The 24,357-nt window shown below is 40.2% G+C and overlaps 1 protein-coding gene across 2 annotated transcripts in view; it reads left to right on the forward strand.

The window, feature by feature from the left end:
• Window positions 1-24,357, forward strand: part of ntrk3b (neurotrophic tyrosine kinase, receptor, type 3b) — a 222,742-nt gene that overhangs the window by 194,092 nt on the left and 4,293 nt on the right. For both annotated transcript variants that reach the window (XM_033990909.2, XM_033990917.2), the window contains 3 exons: window positions 5,920-6,092; window positions 8,470-8,713; window positions 23,508-23,666. In XM_033990909.2, the coding sequence (XP_033846800.1) occupies window positions 5,920-6,092; window positions 8,470-8,713; window positions 23,508-23,666 (576 nt within the window). The remainder of the gene's footprint in view (window positions 1-5,919; window positions 6,093-8,469; window positions 8,714-23,507; window positions 23,667-24,357) is intronic.

Genomic DNA, 24,357 nt, shown 5'->3' on the forward strand with positions numbered 1-24,357 from the left:
GTCTCCTTTGAGAACAAAAACATCATCATCAGTCATTTATGTAACTATATTTGCTTCACTATCAATGGTCTTCAACGCTGTGCACCCTGGGGCAGCATATCTCTTGCCCCGGAACAGATATATTGCATAAGCAGCTGTTTAGGTCAAAATAAGTTCACTGCGCATCTGCATCTAATTTTAAAGCGTCTTATTGTCTGAGGAAGTGAGCGTTAGCATGCTAGTTGTTGTTTGCTCCGCTCTGATGTCTGAAAGTTGTGAAGAGTGCTTAGAAACACATCAGGGGGAATAGTTAGGATGCGCTGAATGCATAAAGTAAGTGAGGAATAACTTTGGACCACTGCAGATGTTTAAAAATGAGTACTTTTTCACCTTTTAAAGCAGTAAAAATCAAATACAGCGCAGTATCTATGTGCAAATGTTTCACTTTTTGATCTGATAGAAGGAAATATCGCAGCACTGAACACCATATCATAACCGTTACCGTGCGCTTATATATATTTAGACATTCCATCCATTATGTAAATTAAGTTTATGGTCCATATTCAAATAGAAGCCATTAGATCTACTTGAGTTTTCTATTTACCCATTTAACACCTGTCCCTCCAGCATCCACAGAGCTTGCAATTACCGCCACAAGCTTTTAAGGTTTAACTTTTGACAAACAGCGTCGCCTCCTAGCGTGTTGTTTCCTCTGACACTAATGCGTTTGAAACCACTGCCTCTGACAGCCCTAATGCCCTAATAGCACAGATGGGAAAGATATAAGTTGCTTTTAAGTGGACTTCAACTATAGTGTTAAAGGGATACTCAGCTATTGTTTAATTGTGATCCTATTATTTTCATTGGCCTTGGTAATGTATTCCACACGGCCTTAATACACCCAGTTGAATCGGCATTGATTACAATTAAAGGCCCTGTACTAGACTTTTTTTTTTTTTTTTTTTTCCATTAGTCTTGCACCAGTACAGATGCATTGTATAAGCAGCTCTCGAGGTGTAAATAAGTCTGCTGTGTACTGTGTGTATCTAATTACTGAGGCTTTTATCGTCCGGGTGGTCAGGAAGTGTGCGATTACCATTCTAATTGTTGTTAGCTTCGCTGTGACTCCGCTCTGGCCTCTGAAAGTTGTGAAAACTGCTTATAAACTGATTGCAGTGAATAATTAAGTGCATAATAAAGGATGCATAAGGTAAGTGAGGAGTAAGTATGGACCACTGAAAACTATTTAAAATAATTCTGTTCTTTTTAAGACAGTTTAGGCTTTAGGTTTTTTCATTTCCTCACGGGGAAATTTGGCTCGGAGCAGGGGTTAGTTGTATTAATATACAGACATGACATGACATAACAAAAGTGCACAATATACAATCACTCACTTCACACATCCATGGACTGGGGGTCAAATGAGGGTTGTTTTTTTTTTACCTTTTTACATGAAGGAACCCTGTATCTCCTCCCAGACTGCAGGAGCTCATACTGCGTGTTGAGCACATGTGAGGATCTCTGATGATCTTCAGAGTCTGTCTCACAACTGACTGTTCAAAGACAAGCTGTGGTCCAGTCAGATTAAACACACCCATGATGTTACCAGCCAGTTTGACCAGTCTAAGGATCTGATTTATATGTTTCCAAAGCAGTTGACTCTTTGGAAACATATAAATCTATAGAAGGTCAGCATAATATCTGCCTGACTCCAAACAGCCTTAATCTCCTGATAAAGTACAGACACTGGTGTATCTTGCCACACACATTCGTCACATGCAGCTCATATGACAGTAGGCTGTTTAATGTTTTTTGGTACTAATATAGCGGGATAGATTTTTGATACTGTCGTGGAAAAATTACAATTCTCTGTGAAAAGTACTGTAATCCATTTGTGAAGCCTGGTGAGTTTTGGAATACAGAAAAAGGTTTATTCTTTGTTACAGCAGATACAGACAGGACAGAGCCCAGACATGCCTTGGCCACGGACTCGTAGCCTCCCGGCCCCCCAAGTCTCTCCTACTCCGTCCCCCAGTCTAAGTCCCCTGAGTATCTGAGCTCTGAATATTTTATACCAGAAAGACAATGCTACATACATTTCAGAGCAGAGTGACTTTTGTTTCAGACCCATATAATAATGAACATTTTACTCTTAGACAGGTAAAACAACAGCGAGTTTCCTGTGGGATGGAGACAGAACCTTCACACGTGTTAATATCTGGTCTGGGTCTGACAGACTGACACAGATTAAATGCTTTTAAAGATACAACATGAATATACTTCAATTTCCATCACAATACCATACATCAACAAATTGTTTTAGGATAATATTAGGAATACTATCAAAGTTTTGACAGATGCATTTGTTTTGTTAATGTACAGTGAAGCTTTTTTAGTAAACATGTATTTAACAGTTTTAATTGCTTCATATCAACAAAGCAAGTTCCTAGTTTGTGAATTCTGTTTATTGCAAAACATATTCTGACTCTGATTAATTTGGCTATTAGCATTGTCATACTAATTAGCATGTGTTTAGAGATATATTTTTATGTAAATATGGCAGATCATAATAGTTTGTGATGGCAATAAAATGCATTGGAGTATCTGGATGGATTTTTGAAGTGGGGTCAGTGGTTTGGGTTGTGTATGAAAGAAAATAAGATATTTAAATTCTAAAGCTTATGCCACACAGGCTAAACTCCCTGTTGGTGTATTCTCTTGCCCTGTACGCCTCCATATAAGATACATTTCTAAGCCACTGCTCCTGCCTACACGTCCAAATTGGCTGTGCGCTTACAATTTCCTGCAGGAGGTAATATTTCTTCTGTCTAGCCCTGGCCTGTGCCTTTAAGCTGGCTCGGGCTCTGAACAGGACTCTGCCAAATCAGCACATTTTACCAGTAAAGGAAAAGCTCCGACCTTCGCTACAAGAGACTACTCTAACCTTGATGTCCTTTTATTTTCGCAGAATAACTTTAATTTTCCAAAAAGCATGACTATTTCCCATGCACCTGTTTATGTCTGATTGCAGAACACAAAACTGAATCCTGCTGTTTGATTTCTTCCCATGTTCCAGTCTGTGTTATAGCATTAGGCTATTGGGGCTTTCTAAAATTCCTCTTAAAGGTCAACAAAAGGAAAATTCATTGCGGCGCTTTTCTCTCAATTTATTGCCCCGAGAGCACTTGGAGGTATTGTTTTGGAGAGATGCCCAGACAGGGGATGTTTCCTTAAGAGTGCACTCTGATTTGGTAATAGAATTTTATGGCCGCTGTACCTGCTCCGCTGTTCATCTCCCACACCTTCAGTATAGTCACAGGGCGCAGCAGATAGCCAGTGGGTTTGTAAGGGATTGCATTTACTCATTTATATTTATTTGAGTGGAAATATACAGTTTAGGTAAGGTTTAGTTGTGCACTTACTTACTTACAGTAAATATTACGATGACCATAGGGCCTAAACAATATATGGAGGGTCCCTACAAATACTTTTACAGTTTGGATATATAGTCTATGCTCTTACTTATATAAAAGTACACATGTTGAGTTAGATGTGTCAGGGAAAGAACGACAACTAATATTAACTGTAAGAAAGAGGAAAATACAGGACTTTGGCTATGTCTTGAGGGCCCAAAGTCTCTGCACCCATATTCTGCCAGAGTGTATAGATGGTAAGAGGACAAAAGGGAGACAAAAGAGGCGATGGAGAGATGACATCCAAGACTGAACCAAAACATCTCTTGAGAAGTGTACAAGGAAGGGGCAAGGCAATGGAGTCTGTGGAGGAAGAATATTACAGTTATTAGTAAGAGTAATATTTAATTTGAACATGCTTATCACATGTCTGGGTCATGTAGATAGGTCATGTTTATATACGTTTCAAATAAGAATTTGATATACCCTCCTGTTAAGTGAATATTAATGGCCATATCTCCTCATATTCCATATTGGTCGGGGCCTAAAAATATAGTTTTACTTGAGTGAGTTACCTTACATTTCTACCCACCTCCGCATGAAGCAAATACATCTCTCTCCCAAGGTTCCCTCCATCTATAACAACATCAGTCTATTGAGAAAGTAAAACCCAGGGTTGAATAGATGATGTTGTATTTCCTGTCACTAACAGAGTGTCACCAGTGCCTTTCTTCTTCAATAGGAGGTGCCATGGAGTATGTTAGCTGTGATTTCGTTTGGACCATGTTTTTGTCTGATGCCCGCGGCACCGATTGACGGCTTATCGAGACAGGGCTGTGTACTGCACATCAAAGCTGTCCCGGCATGATCAGTTTACCAATCATATCAGAGTGTTAGCATGCTGCAGCCACAAGTACGCTCACAGCCATGCTACTGTATCTCCTCTCAGTGCCGTGCCATGTAGTGCTCTATTTACCATCTAAATATTTAACAAAAACATGCTTGAATGAATCACTTTGTATCGGATTTCTAAAAGAGCCGGATAGTGCATTAATATGAAGTGCTTGTACCAGACTTGAAACGTAGGATTTTTCAAAGCAAGGAGACATTTAAAAGTACTGGTGTCCAAGTGACATAAAGGGCTCTATTCAGCATTTCCCGTTTGATCATCAAAGCTCTTTTTTTTTTTTTTTTTTTTTTTTTTAACTCCAAACAGTTTACTGTAAAATATTTCAGACATGGAGAGATACAGCCAAGATCTTAACCTGCTGCACTTGAGCATTGATTGTAGATGAAACTTTACATAATGGTGCAGTTAAGTGAAATATTTATAAAAAGAGAAAGAATTACAAGTGATCCTGCAGCTCTGAACACTGATTGCTTCTTTACTGACCTGTAATGATGTAGGTTTGAGTATTTCAGGAGAATTTTGATCTCATGTGAATGTGAAAGTTTCGCTTTTAAGACAGAAAAGGGTGTACATAGAGATAATCCACCCAACTCAAGCTAGTTCTACTCTAGACTGACCCAAAACTAGGCTAGCAATTAATCTAAGTCAAAGTAGTTAGAGGGTATAACTCCTCCCTCAAGGTGAGACTATGACCAGTGTGTTAATGTTGAGAATTACTTCCTTGGCAGTCAAAAAGAAAAAAAAAAAACATTGTCCAGATGACTACATTTGAAAGTTGGACCATGGACCATTCCCGGACGACTGAGGAATTACATCGACTTGTGTTTGTGGAAAAAAAAAGAAAAAAAAAAGAAAAAATTGCTGGATTTAGACGGCAGACTCACAAACACACAAAACTATCATAAAAAGTAACACGAAATATACACTGCCTGGCCCAAAAAAAAGTCACTACCAAAATAAAAAAGGTCACATATGCTAATATTTCTTTGGTCCGCCTTTAACTTTGATTACGACACACATTCGCTGAGGCATTGTTTCGATTTTGCTTCTGCAATGTCACAAGATTTATTTCCATCCATCCATGGTGTATATTGGCAGCCTTGCTTCTGTCAGTCTACCCTGGGGCAGCTGTGGCTACAGTATTATCTTACCACCACCGAATATAGAATGAATAATGACTAAAGTGTAGCTTTGAGAGGCTTTGTTAAGCCTGTAAAGCATATTACAAGTGTAAGGGTAAGGTATAATCATTATTATAACAACGACTAAGTAGATACAGTTGGGACAAGAATTATATAAAAGAGAGCAACACGTGTTTTCAAAAGCTGACAAAATTGTTCCTTTGAAAGTTCCAAAATCTGAAAGAGCCATTAGATTCTAATTTGGTGATATTATTTTTGCGAATGTGTTACCTCCTGCTGACTAGTAAACCATTGCTTTGTTCTCGGCATACAGACACAGTTTTAAAATGCCAGAGATACTTCCAGTAACTGATAAGCCATTGTTTTCTCTGCCTTTGAATAGATGCTTCTGTCTTGTCTGCAGATTATCCTGAAATGTGCCTCACTATTATCTCTTTGTCTGAAAATCAAAAAAATAATTTTGCTTTTTCCCCAGACGCTGAAAGATCCAAACTTGTCTGCGAGGAAAGACTTCCAGAGAGAGGCAGAGCTGTTGACCAACCTGCAGCACGACCACATTGTTAAGTTCTATGGAGTGTGTGTGGATGGAGACCCGCTCATCATGGTGTTTGAGTACATGAAGCATGGAGATCTCAACAAGTTCCTCAGGTCAGTGCAGCAACGTCTCACCTTAGATTTGAATTGTGAGGACTTTTTCTAAACTAAAAACAAATAATCCAAAGATACATACTATTCACCAGTTGCAATCGTTTTTGTTTTATTTATTTATTTTTTTCCTGTTACAAAATTACAGTGTTTTCATTCGATACAAGTTACTCTTGTAGCCACAGCTGCTTTGGGGCAGACTGAACCCTGAAGACCACCACCAGCATAGTATGCACTGTATTCACTGCTGCCTCACTATGCCACCTCGTATTCCCAGTGCTCTCCCACCCAAGCACTAACCAGGCTCAATCTTGCTTAACTTTCGAAATCAGAAGATCAGGTATTGTCAAGATGGTATGGCCACAACCACATATTGAGCGAGAATTCTTTCTGAGGTGTGGGCAAAATGTAATAAAATGAATATGTCAATGTCATATGTCAAGAGAAAGGCACTGAATCACATTAGAATAATTTCTACAAATTGGCAGACTGTTATAAGGTCATATCACAATCTGGTTTTAAATCAACTTATCACCCTCCAAGGATGCCAAAAAAAGAAAGAAAAAAAAAAACCCACCAGCAAAAGGATCTCTCTCTTTTTGTGTCCATCCACTTGTTGAGTCTTGGTCTGCGTAAGTCCACTGCCCTAAAAATCACTAAGTTGTTTCATTTCACTCATAATGCTCCTCTTCCTATTCCTTGCAGTGTGTTTCCCAGGGTATTTTAACATTAGAGCTTTTCGTGCATAATCACACCTGCTTTGGGAGTCCTCAGATGAGCCCACACCAAAGTGACACAACTCTTGTAGATGTTGTTTGGTACTGGCCGTCTTCCCTCCTCTTGATGTCAGCACGTTGAGGCGCAGTCAGGATTAGACGACTTTAATGCACGACACCCCCACTGTGACTGTACCGGTGTGTGTGGCCTCCCCCAAGTTTTCAAGTTTGGGCAATAGTTGAAAAGATGACACGTTACGATGGTGTGTGCACGCATAGATTCAAGAGGGCGTGAAGACTTACTGTTGGGAAATCATTCCTGAAATGAAAGGCGATGTCGCGAATGATGAAATTCTTTCATCCAAAGGTGCAAGACGTGGCTGATTTTTGGTCTGCCGGTCCTGTTGGTCACATTTAACAGATGAAAAGTGCAGGGGAATCAATGGGGATGAACAGGGGACGTGACAGGCAAGTTCAGCTGTACATGTGGGGACAGTGTGAACTTACTCAAGTTGATGCCGAGACAAAAGGCAGGGAGTTAGGCGACTTGTGGAGCCCAATTATTACACAGGCACTTACAGCAGAAATGACAGTAAAAGTGAGAGACAGTGAGGAGAGGGAGAGCAGCATGGTGCCAGGCCTGTAATCACACTGACGGAGAGGTGATGGGAACAGCAGGGAGCAGCTCTGCCGAAATGGCTTCTTCATTGTTACCCAGACATGCTAAGCAGCAAAGAGCTCTGCCCCACTCCACTTAGTTTGTGTGACTTTGTGCAACTTCATGCAAAACCTACTTAGATGGAAATTCACCAACATGCCAGAAGAGGTTAACATGAATAAGAAAACAAACTTTTGTATGAATATGATTGGAGACTTAAGATTATCTGCAACTCAGCTACTGTCCGACATGTGGTGAAAATAGAATCATCGCACTATTAATGGAGAGGAGGATGAGATAGAGAGGCTGGGGTGGCTGATGTAGAGGCTGCTGCATTGGAATTGTGGTGGAGCCTGTTTTTACTTTATTTGTATGAAGAAAGCAACAGGTTGAGTTCACATGATATCACAACACAAAATCTATCAAATTTAGCTGAAAAGTAGGTCTGAATGCAGATATTTAGTCCTGATTTATGGTATGTATATTTATTTGGCTTATCCACATGAGACAAAACCTAAATAATGTTCAATATATTTTGTATCAGGGCAAATGAAGCAATGAATTGATGATATTATCCAATCCCAAAAGGCAACATTGTCTGAGGAAAGATGATGAGGTTCAACATTCGTTTGAAATTTTCTTTTAAAAATGGTGAATTGCACATTCATGGGTTTCATGCATAAACATTCCTTCCTAGTTTGAAGGACTTGGCGTCTAAACAGTCCAGTTTTAGAGATAACACAGTTCAATTAAAATTAATCTTTTGAATGGGGACAATATTTATTTATTTTATTTATTTATTCAATGTTTAACCAGGTGGGTCAATTGAGAACAACTTCTCATTTACAACGACGACCTGGATATCCTCTCAAAGTCCGTCAAATCATGAAGGAATCATTTTTTGCTGAATCTTCAAAGACTATTCTGTCAAAATAAGCAGTACTATGTTAAAAGCACCACCATAGCACAATCCAGAGTTGATGTGTTTTGTATCCTCCTCTAACAGAGCACATGGTCCTGATGCTATGATCCTGGTGGATGGTCAGCCGCTGCAGTCCAACGGGGAGCTGAGCCTGTCGCAGATGCTCCACATCGCCTCACAGATCGCCTCGGGGATGGTCTACCTGGCATCGCAACACTTTGTCCACCGAGACCTGGCCACACGCAACTGCCTGGTGGGCAACGGCCTCCTGGTCAAGATCGGAGACTTTGGCATGTCCCGGGACATCTACAGCAGCGACTACTACAGGGTAAGACCTCGCTATTGTTACATGCTGTATTTAAAAGTGTGATTTCAGATATTTGTGGTTTAAGTGGGTGTTTTACAGGAAAAAATGTTCAAGTATGACCAAGCATAAAAAGACATTTACGAAAAGCCGATGTTTGTTTGACTTCACTGAGGCAGGTACAAAGTTTATGTAACTTTTCTGCCGGAGGGTCTGTGAGCTGCTTGTCTCCATGGAGCTGTTCTTGCTTTGCCTGAAATCTTCTAAATTATAGCATAAACGTACACATATATCTCTATGGAGAAGCCACGAGTTCAAGTTACAATTTGGATGGGTGGAGAGGCGAGCATGCTAACACGGTTTTAGCAATAAACCTGCTGTAATTGAATAAATCCAGGATGAATCAATTTAATGCCATTCTGTGGAAGAGGCAAAGCAATAGCATCTCCTTAACGACAGGCAGATGGTGAACCGTGCCAGTAAAGTTACTTAGTGCCGCTCAGTACAAGAATACTGGCCCCAGACCATCCATCTACCCAATCTAAAACCTAAAAAAACTATTTCCCTGTTAATTAATTTACATATATACTGAACATTTCTTGGCAGCATTCATTGTTATGTGTTTCGAGTTCAAACTATATTACTTCATTATATTGTTAGTACTATTACTTTACATATCACTTTTATTTCTGTTGTACTGTGGCTTGCCAAATGCTACACTGCTGGCAGCGAGAAGACAATATGTTAAATGTTTGTTTAGCTCAATTAACACCTGTTCTGGTTTGGCTGTGTTTATGATTGCAAAAATAGCCATGAAGTAAATAGCTAACACAAAATAATTTAGTACAATCAGGCAGCAGAGAGAAAAAGAACATTATTGTCTTTAGAATTGAGATTGCATTTGATGAACATCTGAGTCCATCATCTTTGCAATCATATAACATTTAAAGAGGGCATAGTGTTATGTAAAAAGACTTTCAAGAGATTTGTTTGTTCAAAGTTGTATTTTGATAGACTCATACATGTTTAAGTAATCCCATATTGTCCTGTACTTGAGGCTTGGAGCGCAGAAAATTCCCCTTTTAAGCTAGCTATCTGCGCCCACTTCTCTCTACTGACTTACAATTATTAAACAAAAATTAAACTCAGTAGTAGGTAGGTTTCAAAAATGTCACATAACCATTTTTCCACAATAAAAACATGTCATTGAAAGTCTACTGCTTGTTACCGTGACATTTTACTAAGAAGAGGCGGGGCTTATCTGTTCTGAAGTCAATGGACAGTGGTTATTTTAGATCAATTTTACATCTTACAGTAAACAAAATGTAAAATAATGATCTAAGTTATAATGTAATACTAAAGACTCAAAATAGTCTTAAAAACATGAACTGTATTTAGTTTGGTTTAAACGGTTTGCAGTGGTCAAAGGTTATTCTTCACTTAACCTAACCTAATTATTCACTGTGATAACTTTATAATGACTTTTCACAACTTTTCAGAGACCAGAGCAGTCTTCGTTAAGACAATAAAACGCTTAATAATTAGATGCAAAGTGTATACAGTATTTTGAGCTACTTATACAATATATCTGTTCTAGGGCAAGACACATTTTGTTTATATACATGGACAAAACAGAATACAGGTCAGGGTTTGTGTTTTAGGTTTTGTAGATCAATCACTTGTAGTGGATTTACAGCACTGCCTCGTACTTACAGGCAGTTCCCCATTCACATTGCCTCTTCCGTTTAAAGTGATTAGCAGCTCCGAGCACTCCAAACCAGGTGTCCAGCGTGGGCCCTGAAAGTTAAGCATTTTACCAGCAAAATAAGTGGATAAAGTGGAGTGATGAGCTGCGCTGAAATGACTTTAGCAGGGCTTGATGCTGTTTAGTCAGTGTGACAGCTGGCCAAGTTTGGACTTTGCTGGGGGCATTGCCAGCAGATAGGAAGCGCTTGTCTACTGGGGGAGTAGCATCACATAAAACATCATTTGTAAGGAAATGCTACCCGGCGTCTTGTCTCAGCACACCATCTGTGTTGCGGTACTGTTAATCTGCCTGCACGGCCCTATCTGCAAGTTTTCTCTAGTTTAGAAGTGATTTAGAAGTAGTCTATAATAAATATATATTGTAGACAACATAAGTCCTGGTGATTGTAAAACAGACAATTTGAAATATCTAAAACGCATTCTTGTTTTCTGATAGCTCTGATAACACCCAGACGTTGCAAAGTAGTTACTCTTTTCCCAGAACCATATTATTATATTTTGGGCATTGTGATATTCTGTGACTAATCTGGAATTTTCTAATCTTAAAATCTTGAATGGATTTGTTTACAAACTTTTAAAGAATCTCCAAAAAGGTATGTAAAAGTATATAGACAGAACAACTGGAGCAATAGTAGCGATATTACAACAATCACATTTTCAGAAGAAGTTGCTAGTTACTTGAATAGTATCATTTAGGTAATCTCTCTTTATAATGTAGATGATGTCTAATGACTGACTTTGTAGCTTACATTTAATAAAAAAAAATCCTGATAAAGCTATTCATCCATAGTTGAATAACAAATTATAAAAAGAGTATAAACTTTGTAGTATCAGTTCCCAGCAACAGAGACATGGACAAAGCCCATCAACATTTGTTCTTTCTAACCTTTTGTTTGTCAAAAATCAGCCTCCCAGCTGCATACAGAGCTTATGCTTATTTAACACAATTAAAAGTGTGTCGGCACATGGGGAAGTGAGGGAAGGACAGAATATTAAACACACTTGTGCACACACGCTCTGGTGGAATGGGCTCATGCAGGGCTTAACATCAAGGGCATATAAATACTTGGACTCATGCATATTTATGATGTCTCTTTGTGCAAGAGAATAATTGAATGTATAGAATCCTGGCAGATTTATGATCAGAACCAGTAAGCATGGCAGCGCGTGTGCCTTTGGCTTAGCCGTGTTTGAAGAGCTGTGCGGGTGTGTAGGCTGCATCTCACTCCATTGGTGAGCACATTATAGCGTATTAGCTCCAGGCCTGTGAGCAGGGCATCGGCATTATGAGTACACTCATATTTACATGAAAAAGTGACGAGCAGGGATCAATGACGAGTGTTTAACATGATATAGTGAGATTCAGCTGGAATCTGGCCAATTAGACTTCATATACACAGAGCAGGCATAACATCAGCATTTGGGCCATAGATCTGCCTGTAAAAATGTCTTTTTTTAAATACAGCCCTAAATTACGTAATAAAATAGCGAAATGATCACACCCCTTCATCACTGTTTCTTCCTTGGATATTATTAGTAGATGTTGATCACTGAAGAGCTGGAGAACACTATAAACACTATAAAGACTGGTGGAAAAGTAGGAAATACCAAGGAGACAATGTTTTTTTTTTCTTCTTTTTTTTCTTTAAAATATCCTAAATTATATATTTCAATCGAATGCCACTTGTTTTTTTAATATATTATTAAAAGAAAAATTCAAGATGTTCAAGCTAGTTTGTTGGGATTTGCCCAAAATACAACCCAAGAACCTGATAACCCAGAAGTCCAGCCTTGTACAGCTGTCGTAAAGGGTTCAATTTCATTATTTGATGTGATCACTTTACAGTTTTCACTTCACCTGTTGTATGTCAGAGAGTTCTGCCTGATCAGGCTGTGTTAATGATCACATTGTGATAAAGAATGCACTGCAGTGTAACAAATGGGAGAACAGGAAAACCATATAGGGAATGTGGACTTTTGGCAGCAGTTGTTTGTGCAATCTTGGCACCCGGTCTAATGAAGCCACTCTTCCAGCCCACTTGCTGGGGTGTTGCATGTATCCCACGTGTCAGCTACAGGGGGCTTCACAAGCCTGCCTTTATTTAATAAGACATGAGCTCACCTGAAAACATGATTTATGTCATTTCAGATAGCTCTATTAAAAATGTACTATGTGCTATTTTTGGCCCCGCTTTCTATAATACCATCATGATAATGGGGCTTATAGCAAATGCGGATATGATGTATGGGCTTTTTGCTGCTGTCATGCATGACTTATTTTGCATAAAAGCACTTCTGAGGATGCAAAATAGAACAAGGAGCTCAAGATTAGGACTGCTATTAGATATTTCAAAACAGACTTACCAGACTCTAAGCAAGCATACACGCAAGAATACATTCAATGTATTTCCTAAGAAAATACAGTTTGAGCAGTCCAGAGTAATACCTTTCATTTATTTTGGTTTAGGTATACACAATAAGTATATCAACATTCATATACCTTCACTATTTTCATTTTAATGACATAAAGTCACTGTTGTCAGGAAACACCTAGAATGAGCTCAGTTTTGTCCTAATGTAGACTTGGTTTGGTCCTGTTCTAATCCTGATTTAGTCCTGGTTTAGTCCAGGTTAAGTTTAAGTTTATTATGTGATGATGCAAGTGTGAACCAACCTTCATGAAAGCCTTTTAAAATAATATTATGCTATTGCTTGGAGGTTGACAGTTTTCCCTCTTGTCTGATTGTGCAGTGTGGTGTATCTTTAGACCAGTAAAATACATCTTAACAGCAGATGGCAGGGGTGTATAGTAACCAGAGCTCTTGTATTTGATATTACTCCGATAGCTTGCATACTTGGCAGCTAACATGTATCACTGTGGACCAATAGCACAAAAAGGCCATTTTATTATAGCAGACCCTGCACAGCTCACTTAATTGCCTCTGAAGAATAGTCACAGCTGGTTTGGCACAAAACGCTCTGTATCAAATGGTTGACTTGATACTTCCTGCCTTGAACTGTTATAATGATATTACTGTTGCATGTCGACCTGAATTAAAATGATTTGCAATATGAATATTAATCTGGTGTTTCAAGTTGTTTTAAATGCTACGGTTTTATTTACTTTGGCTTAGATCAACTGACTGCAACTCGTGAAAAACAGGTGCTCTTTCTGGCATCTATGGCTAAATATCTGGACTGTAATTGAGTAAATGCAAGATTGAGAAAACAGTGTAATGGTGTACTGTGGAGCATTTCAGCCAAAGGAATAACATCTCCATCAGGGCAGGCAGAAAAGTACACCTTTTACAAGCACAAAGTACAGCATTTTCATAGCAGTTTTCCTTTTTCAAAATCCAGTTTAATATTCTGAATTCAAGTTATTTCAGCTCTTGCAACTACTCATTTTTGCAGTGCGCTTGTGTTTACTCATGTGGATGTTTTGAGCTAGAAGCACTCATCTGACACAGCGGGGCGTTAGCTTCTGTCCCCATGATATTCCTAGTGGGAGCCTGGCGGGAGATGCGTGTCCGTGCCACAGTGCTCCGGCCTCCCAGGGTGGGCCAGAATGACTGTTTGGAAAAGGGAGGGGGTTAGCTACGGTGGAGAGGGAGGGTGTCTGGTCCGCAGGGCAATGAGGTGAACCGGATACTGACCAAAACACTCTCTGACACATGAAGGGAATCGCCTAGCAGCTCGCACACCTCGAGTCCGCCAAGGTCAACAATCCGGAATAACTGTGGCGTGAATGGAATTCCTGACCTAAAATAGGAAACATGGAAAAAAAAGGCCAAGTACAGTACACGGTATCATAACAAAATCAATAAATCACTCTAAAAATGCAGGAGTGGCATGTGCGGAGTGAACTTTTATTGAACTGCCCTGGCTGTGGGTATACGTGCGCGTCAAGCAGAAAGCAATAATTTATCAAGTCTAGAGCTGTGGGTGTGTTACGGGGAAGTGTGGCGACGTGACTTATTCGGCCAAATCCCGGTTCTTTCAATGAGACCGGTTGCTGTGGCTGAATAATACATTGAATATTTTGCTGATTCCAAACACATACACATGCACACACAAAAGACCCATGCTTAGAGCCGTTCAGCGGACTCCGGGAGGTGTTTTTGAAAAGCCATACGCCGCTGTTTGTGGAGATAGCATCAATGGTAGCAGCGCAGTGGAATATTGACAGAGTGCAGAGATAAGCAGGACCTAACCGCATTGGACACTTTGCCTGTGTTGAGTGATTCTAAATGGCCCCGGCTCAGTCCTCCCAGTGCTGACTAGTCACACTTATGCTCATGGCCCTCTAGAGGCCTGAAGACTTTGGGTAAGAGCAGGCCGGGACAACATCATAAAAGACACGAATATTGTCCTAAATCACGGCCATCTGTCAAACCTCCTGCTCATCCACATTTCTGTCCTTAAAAGTGGCATTTAAGGCCTAGTGCATTACTGGCATTTTTGAGCTTTTAATCTATAATATCCCCATCAAACTTACCTGGAGTTATGTTTAGTTTTATACACCAATAACCCGTCTCCCTCTGTTTGTCCAGAGCAAAACACAGGATTCCTATAGGTATACAGTATGTCAGCATGTTTGTATTCGTAAAGCTCCTCTGCGTTTCTAAAGTCCGTATTCACTTTATTCCGTTTTTTTTTTTTTTTCACTTTTAATTCTTAATGCCATGTCTGTTTGTGTTAGCATTTCTGCCTAAGTCGGAATTCATTTCAGTAGAGAAGTAGAGACTAGAGAAGTGGGTTAATTTGTGTGGAAGGTTCAATGTTCATGTGCAGCAACAAGTACACAACAAGCATCACACAGCTGGCAAATGGGCCAGATAATGGCGGGAACTATCTGAATAAGTTAAAAACCTTTAGCAAACTTGCAGTCACGTCACCACTGAAACTATCTCCAATATGCAGTTGAGCATTGTTCCACATAGTTGTTGTTGTTTTTTATATTTCATACAAACTACTTCACTTTTCAATATGCCAGCAGATGCAGTCTTAGTGCCCATGTTAACGTTCTCTTTTCGTAAGTTAAAAGTTATAAAGGTTATGTAGAGGATATTACAATATTCAGAATGACCCTGCTCTCCTGAAATAAGATGTTCCTGAGTCCATATGTGCAGGGGCGGTGCCAGGGGAGGGGTTAAAGGGGCACTAGCCTCTCGTAGAATGGACATTGTTCTCCCAGTAGCTCCCCCAAAGATTTTTGCCCCACTTTCAAAGCACATACAATCTCAAAAAAAAATGTTCAAAACCACAAAGTGTTCAAAATGAGAATAAAGTGAAGCAAACATAGTAGATGGAGCGGGTGTGCTTGCGTGCATATAAGACTCTAAATTAACATGTTAAGTGAGCACCCCCATCGAAGAACTTAGCATCCCCATCGCTCCTCCAGCCAAAAATGCCTGCATGTGCGGTGGAAATTAATTGTTGTGTGGCGAGTCGAAGTGTCCTTCATCTCCCTCCACCGTTAGCTAATAAGCTAGCTATGAACTGCACAGTTGGACAACAAATGAGGAACTACTTTCAGTTTCCATTTTTTGCAGACAATAGCACCATGGACAAAATGAGGCCAAAAAGTGAAGAAAAACATTTTGTCTGTTGTGTTGCCCCATGGTTTTGCCACTCAGTGCTGTGGGGAATACTGGCTAAGGTATCCAAAGTAGTTTATAAGCTTGTGCAGTGCGTAATAAAGACATTTAAAGATTGTCACTGGCCTTGTGAACCTACTTACAAGTGCGCCTATAAAGAAACACCCTGAGTTGAGTATCTGCAATGTATTTTAGTTACTAGCTGACAAAAATGTTCCGTTCCAACATATGTATAAACAGCCCAGTTTTTACAATGTGCACATATTTCCCTGCTTTATATCTGTTTCCTTAGAGTCCAGCAGTAACCTCCTTTTCACATAACCAAACTCCATCCCGGCACCTGATACATCCTCATCCAGCCGTGTCTTTTGAATGCAACAATGACACCGCCGCTGCATATCGCATGAATAGTGAATAACATTTTTGGAGACAGAATCCGTTTTTTGTGCTGAAGCCTATTAAGGACTGCCTAATGTAATGAGAGTGTTCCAAGGACTGAGTGTTCTTCACAACGCTGCCAGGAAGCGCCGTACCTGCACCGTGTGGCTTTGAAGAAAAATGGTCCCTGGGTTTCCACTGTTTCAAGGATCAAACAGCAGCGTCTTCTCTTGCATTATTTATCAAGCAACCCCCCGCCCGTCCTTCCCCGCCCCTCCCCGCTCACAAAAATGTACACAGCTAATGAGTACACCGCCATATTTATGACTTCTGAATGATGAAGTAAATTGTCCTTTCTTATACTCTCCTCGGGACCTTTTTAACACTGTCTCTGCTGCACATGAGCGGTAATAAATGAGCAGGGGCACAGCTGACCTCAAAAAGTTGGAGTTTAGTTGGCCCGGAATGCACCCAGCATTGTCTCGGTATAACATTCGCTAACAATACGTTTAGGCTGCTGTCCAAGGAAGCATTATGGATGAGAGTTTCTTGTGCTGCGTTAGTCAAGTCAGGAGTTATCTGTTCTGACAGAGCGGATCTGAGTCACTTTCCGAGCACAAAGTCTTGCATCATTGAGTCGATCGGGCAAGTTATTTAGCCAGGCGAGGTAAATGAGCTCTGCCACTGTTTATCTCATTTGAATAAAGTACGTCTTTACAAACAGCCAATTCAAGATATTGTCAGCTTTCGTGTCCAAATGTGCAGTGTGAAATGTTAGGGTCTGAAAAGTAAAAATTCAGCAAGGAAAGCTGGAAAATGAAGTGTAATTTGAACCTGGATGAGTGCTATTTCTCTCACTGTCAGACATCCACAGCCTGCTACAAGGGATGTCACGATCAAGGTTAATGAATACAAATAATAATCGTGAGTGTTTTAGAAGCAAAAACAAATTTGTATTCATATTTGCAAACAACGTAAACCCTAAATGCTTTTTTTCTATTAGTGTTTTGACCTTTTGAATAATAAAGATGGTCACATACTTGAAAAATGGTCATCTATTTGACATTGTGAATGAAAGTAAAAGGATAAAATGTAAATCTGTCAACTGGACAAAAAGTTGAGTTGTTGTTGGAGCTCCTCCCTTCAGGTAGATATAAAGCAGTGCCCATCAGTAATCTGACCAGAATCGACTTGGACGAGCAGCTCACTCTTACAACTTTTTGTCCAGTTGACATATTTTATTTTATTTTATTTTTTTTTACTATGGATCATATCTGGATGACTGAGGGATTACACAGACATTGTGGGGGTTATTTGGTTAGGGTGTCAATAATATGCATAACCATTAATCTGTGTAATCCCTCAGTCATCCAGGTCTGATCCACAGCAAAAGACTAAATTTATCCAAAATGGGCCTTCAATAGATTTAAGAGAGCTAAAAACAGGACAACAGGGAATCTGAACCTAGAAGGATAAGAGTAACTATTCCTTGCTGTGTCTGAAAAACTTTTCAGACAGTATGAGATTCTGATCTATTTCAAACCTACAAACACTTTAAGGCAGAAACTGGTTCACCTAAAGGACAAAACCCCAAGCCATAAACAAAGTGCAGTGAGCATTACATTGGAGAAACTACACAGCCACTTCATAAGAGGATGTACCAACACCAGTGTGAGAGTTTCTCTGGATTTTTATCTTTAAATCATTAAATCACATTATATATTGTCTCATCCCTACCTGCTGCCTTTCATTCTCAACCATTAACCTCTCCAGCCATTCGAATATATTTATACAATAGTAGTTAGATCCCTGTTTTACACACGCACATAAATGACCACAATCATCTAGCCACTCTTTTAACAACTTCATTGTTCATCTTCCATTGCATTAAGCAGACCCATTAAAACATCTCAAATGTAAATATAGACTTGGCTAATCTGGTCCTAGCTGGTGTGTGGGTTTGTGGCGTTGTTTTGAAGAGCCTGATCCTCTCGGGCCTCCCAGCAGCGTGCAGCAGCTGGACTAGATACCACTTTATCTGCACTTGGCAGCGGCACAGCAGGTAGAACCCTAATGGACATCACAGGCTCCAAAAGTGAACTTGTTTGCTGCTGTTTGAGGCGGGCGAGCAGAGATAGCGTCGGCGCTTAGCTCGGCTCAGCTGAAACTGTGTGTGTGTTTTCCGATGCCTATCTGGGCCCCTTTAAGATGTCTGTGGGCCTCCTGGGGCTCCCTGCAGGCCGTCCAGCGAAGAACCCAACCGGGCCTGTAATCTACCCCCACCGCACCTCACCGCCACCGTTGCGATCTCCTCTGCCTTAATCCAATCACTCCCCTGCCATGGTGGGACAGGCACAGTGCTAATCCAGTTTACACAGCAACACAAAAAAGCGCCCCAACCTCATCCCTCAGCCCCCGCAGCGCAGTGCCAGCCTCTCCGTGTGACATTGAGTGAGAACGATGAGGGTAATTACAGGGACAATTATTTTATTTTTATTATGTGCTCAACCCTTCCAATTTTTTTCTTTTTTCCCCCATGTTCCGAGATAATTGCAATGGCCTTGTCACCAAAACCCAAGGTGATGGTGGGGAGTCATTAGGGGAACAGCAGCAGACAGTCAGCCAGTTTGCTACCCTGGCTCCCATTCCCGGTCATTAGCATGTGTCTGATGCGCTTTAGCCTAGCGTGCAGTGGGCAGCGTGGGGCTCAGATAAGTCATTTAGACTAACAGGAACTTAATTAATTTAGTTTAATCTTTGCCGAGCTCCGCGGGGGGAACATATTGTATACCAGCCCCTATCCTATTCCGTCGCACCGCATCGCCCACCTACTCCAACCCCTAAGCAGAAGTTTTACACGGCGCATGGCTACCTCAAAGCATCAATATTGGAGTAATGTTGTGTACAATAGCACATCGTTTCACATCAAATGAGACCAGGTGGTGGATAAGCACTCTTCATTTGGCCCGTGTGTTTGGCAGGACCAGACCGGGTAAAAATCTCACGTGTAGTTAACTTCTTATCAGGAAACCATCCCCGTTGTATCTTTATGTTAATTACTACATTATGTGCCCTAAGAATCCAGCATCTCCCACTGCAGGAGTGAACACAAGCATGCAGGATGTAGAGCCAGGAAATAAGCAGGAAACGGCAAACAAGGAGGTAAAAAGAGAGGTTTTTGCTCTTTGAAATGCAGGTAATACTCCAGGTGCCCTTGGGCTGCTATAGACTTGTGACTATAGGGGAAAACTGACACACTGTTTACCTGTACAAGCAAACGGAAAAATGTTGTACAGAATGGTTAACCTTAGGGGAGTTAGAAAACTTCTTATAGTTTGGGATAGCCAGGCAAATGAATACAAATGTATGGGTGTAAAGTATAACAGAAATACAATATGTTACAGTGTTCAGTATCCTTAAAGGGCCTGTACACGATTCTTTATACAAAGTTTCTCATGCTCCAGTACAGATAGACTGTATAAGCAGCTCTTGAGGTCAAAATAAGTTTGCGGTGTACTGTCTGCATCTATTTATAAAGCGTTCTGTTGTTCGATATTCAGGAAGTACGTAATTTTTGTGCTAGTTTTTCTGAAATTAGTATGCTCAGAATACATAAGGTACAAAATACATAATGGATAACTTTTTTTAAGCTTTTAAAAAATATCTTTCCAAGTATTTTACCAGATTGTATTAGACTGGTATATATGTGCACTGGTTTCATTCATAGTACCATCCATCCATCCATTTTCGGTCCAGGTCGCGGGGGCAGCAGACTAAGCAGGGACTCCCAGACTTCCCTCACCCCAGACACATCCTCCAGCTCCTCCGGTGGGACCCCAAGGCGTTCCCAGGCCAGCCAAGAGACATAATCCCTCCGGCGTGTCCTGGGTCTAATACCATCCTTCTTTGCTTATTGTTGCAAAATATTCACTTACTTACAAACCAGTCGCTTTGTTATTCCAATTTATATGTACCTAGTAAGTATTTTTTTGGAAAGTGAGCTATTTTTGACATCAACCTGTCCAGGGACTGCAGGTAGAAATGACCAGCTTTGGTATAACCTGGCAAGGCAACACGAAGAAGTACAAAAAATCCATTGAAAGGACCCCAGGATCAATTTCTAGTTTTGATAATCCTCCAGTCATCTGAAGCATAACAGCAAACAGTTTTCAGTGGTTTTTTAATGCGCATTGGTTTGTTGGACTGGAATTTGGGTATTTATTCTTTCGAAAAGGTCAAAACATGGCCAAAAAGAAATTATGAATGTATCCCTTGATCCAGGATTTTATGCTAGGCCTAACAGTTACAGCCCCAAAGGTCAGTATAAGAACAAATTAGCTTCACTGGATTCTTTGCTAATGTCAGAAGAAAGGCTTTTTCAGCTCAGTGGATAGAGTTTTTCCCCCTAAATCCAATTAAACATCCCAAGTTTGACAATTGCGAGATAGGGCTGTGGGCTGAGGTCTGAGCAGTCCTGACAAATTTACCCCAAACACCCTCTAATCCTTGTTGTTTTTGGCTGTTAAGATGGCTGTTCTTATGAAATGTTGTTATAATATTCCCTCAAAAGCCAAAATGAATTGGTTCTCATAATGACCAGTCCTATCCATCGCTTAATAAGTTTTGACTCAACTAACTGAAGAAGCGGCTTGGATGAGCAGCGAAACGTCTTCACTCCTACAACGATTTGTCCAGTTAGCAGATTTAAACTTCATCTTTTTGCTAAAACTAATGAAAAAAAAAAAAAAAAGCATTGGTATTCCTTACTTTACATCTTCACGCTGATCCTTATGCAGATTAGATGCCTCAAGATTAACCTAAACATTCCTACGTATCAAAGATGGACATGTAAACATTTAGAAACATATAATTTAGTGTAATAGCTGGAGGCTGTTATGAAGTTGTGTTCAAGAAGTAGAGGATTTTTTGGCACCCACATATTTTTCCTTTGAACCTTGTAGAAGATTTATCTGCTTTGCCAGACTGATGCATAGTGATTGTGACTTTCCAAAAGATATGTGTAGCGGGCGCTCGACAAAACTGAAGCTAATTAGCACGACTTGAGTAGATTTTTCAGCATGCCAAACAGCACTCTGGGTTGAAGACGCACAGATGTTGAGGATGGTAAATGGAGTTGGGAGAAGGGCTTATTATGATTAAATGGATCTGATTGTTTTGTAACCCAAAGGTGTGGAGTGGGGAAGCAGTGGGACGTAAACGCAGCTATGAGTGGAGAGCTATGTTAATGAACATTTGGAGCTGAATGGCACACGTGTTGCGGCAAATAAATAGTATTATGGATAAATATGGTGGATTGAAAGGCTTGGCACGTACATATTTGTTGGGAGAAATATACGCCATTGAATGCACAGTGGTACCGCCATGCAACATCAGTTTTAACAAGTTGCTGAACAAATACTGCTACAGAAAAGTTTACACACTTGGCTGTGCTAGCATTAGAGGCTAATCATGAATACATACATTTAGATCTAATCTGAGTTGCACTGTGTAACTTTTTCTGGGGGATGGTATGCTGCCTGCTTGTTCCCATGGAGATTCTATTGTTTTTCCTGAACTGTTACACAGTATGACATTAAATGTATCTCCATGGAAACAAGCAGGTGAGATTTGTAGTGAGGCAACCCTGTTCACAGCAGAGTGCGTGTTTGTCAGGCATTTTTGAGCAATAAAATCACCTGTAACTGTAGTTTGACTGATTACTGTGGAACAAAGCCCCTTAGAGACACCTCCACCAGAAATGTTACATAGTGCACCTTTAAGCAAACAGCTTGGTTTGGTCAAAAAGGTCAAATCAAACACCTGGATTTGATAAAATGATCAGAGTGTAGCTTATACGTGCGTAATTCGCCTGTTTCATTAGAGCTGTGAATGTTAATCATAATTGTGATTATATCCTTGCAAATGGAATGAGTAATAGGTGATTGTTTAATTGATTAATCCCCACAGCCACAGAAGGTTTAAGCCATGGGGACTCCCTTTCATTTCTCTGGGCTTTGAAGATCATAAAGAACCTGCGCTTCATGCCGACCTTCTCCTGAACCCATGTTTACATGCTAATAACGAAACGGCTAACGCAGCCTGGTGCAAATGCCATTTAAATATTCAAAGCTCCACATGTGCTATTTACATTACCTGCTCTTAGACATCTCTTTTATGAAAGACAACCCGTATGGAAATTTGCAGATGCAAACCGCTTTGCCATTGCCATGGCTCACAGTGATTTATTAAAACCATTCTATTGTAAGTCTTGATCCAGTGCTTAACGCCAGTGCTAGTGAGGAGAGAGAGATATGAAATCTATGGCATTGCACATGATTATACAGGCAGCCCAGGTCTCCCACATAAGTCAGCGTTTTCTGTTCAGTATCAACACGCTCCACTGCAGAAGACGTCCATGTACTGTTAAATCCATCGTAGCACTTACACATGATGGACTGTTAATCCCCTCCTGCTTTTGACTGTACTTTAGATTCTACATGAGAATAATCTCTGATATGCCAATTTGCTTAAAGCGTCCCTCTTTCTGCAGTTATCATCGAGGCTATACACAGTCACATGTTTAGCCTACTATCAGCAGTTTTAAGTGTTTATAAAATAACGTTTTGGCTTAGACTTCAAAACCAGAGTACAAGGTTCAGTACACAGCAAAAATAAGCGTGTTTATTTTTTGTATATCTTGTACAACAGTGACCTATATTTGTCGCCATATGTCTACACATCAAATCCCCATCCACAGTAATATTACACTGAAACAAAAGCATGTTTTTTATCTAGACTGGATGTTTTTATTGCGCTGAAAAACCCGAACATGTTACTTTAAATACTGATAACATATGTAGCATTTATCTCAAACAAGACATAACACAATTTTGTCATTTATTTTCTACCCTAAAGCTGCCATCTCCATATTGTCATTGTAAAACAGGAAGTAAGATTTCCCTCTTGCGTGTTTATTCCACACATTAGTAGTTTTCCTGGAAACTCTAGTGCTGGATAATTTGTTTTGTGTAGTTATCTCTTTGCTCTAACCAGCACTCCTGTTGTCTTCGTAGGTTGGAGGACACACCATGCTGCCTATTCGCTGGATGCCCCCGGAGAGCATCATGTACCGGAAGTTCTCCACGGAAAGCGACGTATGGAGTTTCGGAGTGATCTTATGGGAAATCTTCACCTACGGGAAGCAACCGTGGTTCCAACTGGGGAATAACGAGGTACAGTGTTTTACCGGAGACACGTACATGATACGTTTATTCATTATACGGTACATTGTATATCCGGCATTACCATATTACACTGAAGATGCCACAGTGAACACACAGCTCCGGGCGGCTCTCTGGGTTTTTTTCCATGTACGCACAATATGAGTGGGAAGATTGAATGCATTTATTATGTGAGACAACCATGACAACCAGAGAAATGAAAAGAGTGTGTTTTTTCGCTGAGCTCTGATGAAGACACTCCACTCTGCCATATATGTGAAGAATAACCAATGGGATATTCAAATCAACACTGCCATCTTGGATCCCGTCTTTTGTGTTGTCCCTTTTCCTGAGCGACTCCCCTGATCCAGTGAGGTGATAAATGAATGCCTCTTTGCAAACAGACAAGATGGAGGATTAAATAATACCCCTGATTGGTTTGCTTTTCCAATGGAACCGTGCCTTTAAATCAATACAATTCAGTTACAATTGCTCTTTTAAAATGAGAGTATTGGAAAAAAGTATATTGAGCTGAAAGAATGATCGTGTATGTGCCGTGCGTTACTTCACAAACATTCCCAACCGAAACGTCAATGTGTTCTTCGACAAATTAAAGTATTCACTTTTCTTTCGCTAGTATGGAAACAGTTCTTTGATTAAACATGACAGACTGAACTTTAGAACAAGTGTAAAAAAGCCTTAT

Source organism: Periophthalmus magnuspinnatus, chromosome 3, assembly GCF_009829125.3.
Source record: "Periophthalmus magnuspinnatus isolate fPerMag1 chromosome 3, fPerMag1.2.pri, whole genome shotgun sequence".
In the NCBI taxonomy this organism is placed as follows: domain Eukaryota; kingdom Metazoa; phylum Chordata; class Actinopteri; order Gobiiformes; family Gobiidae; genus Periophthalmus; species Periophthalmus magnuspinnatus.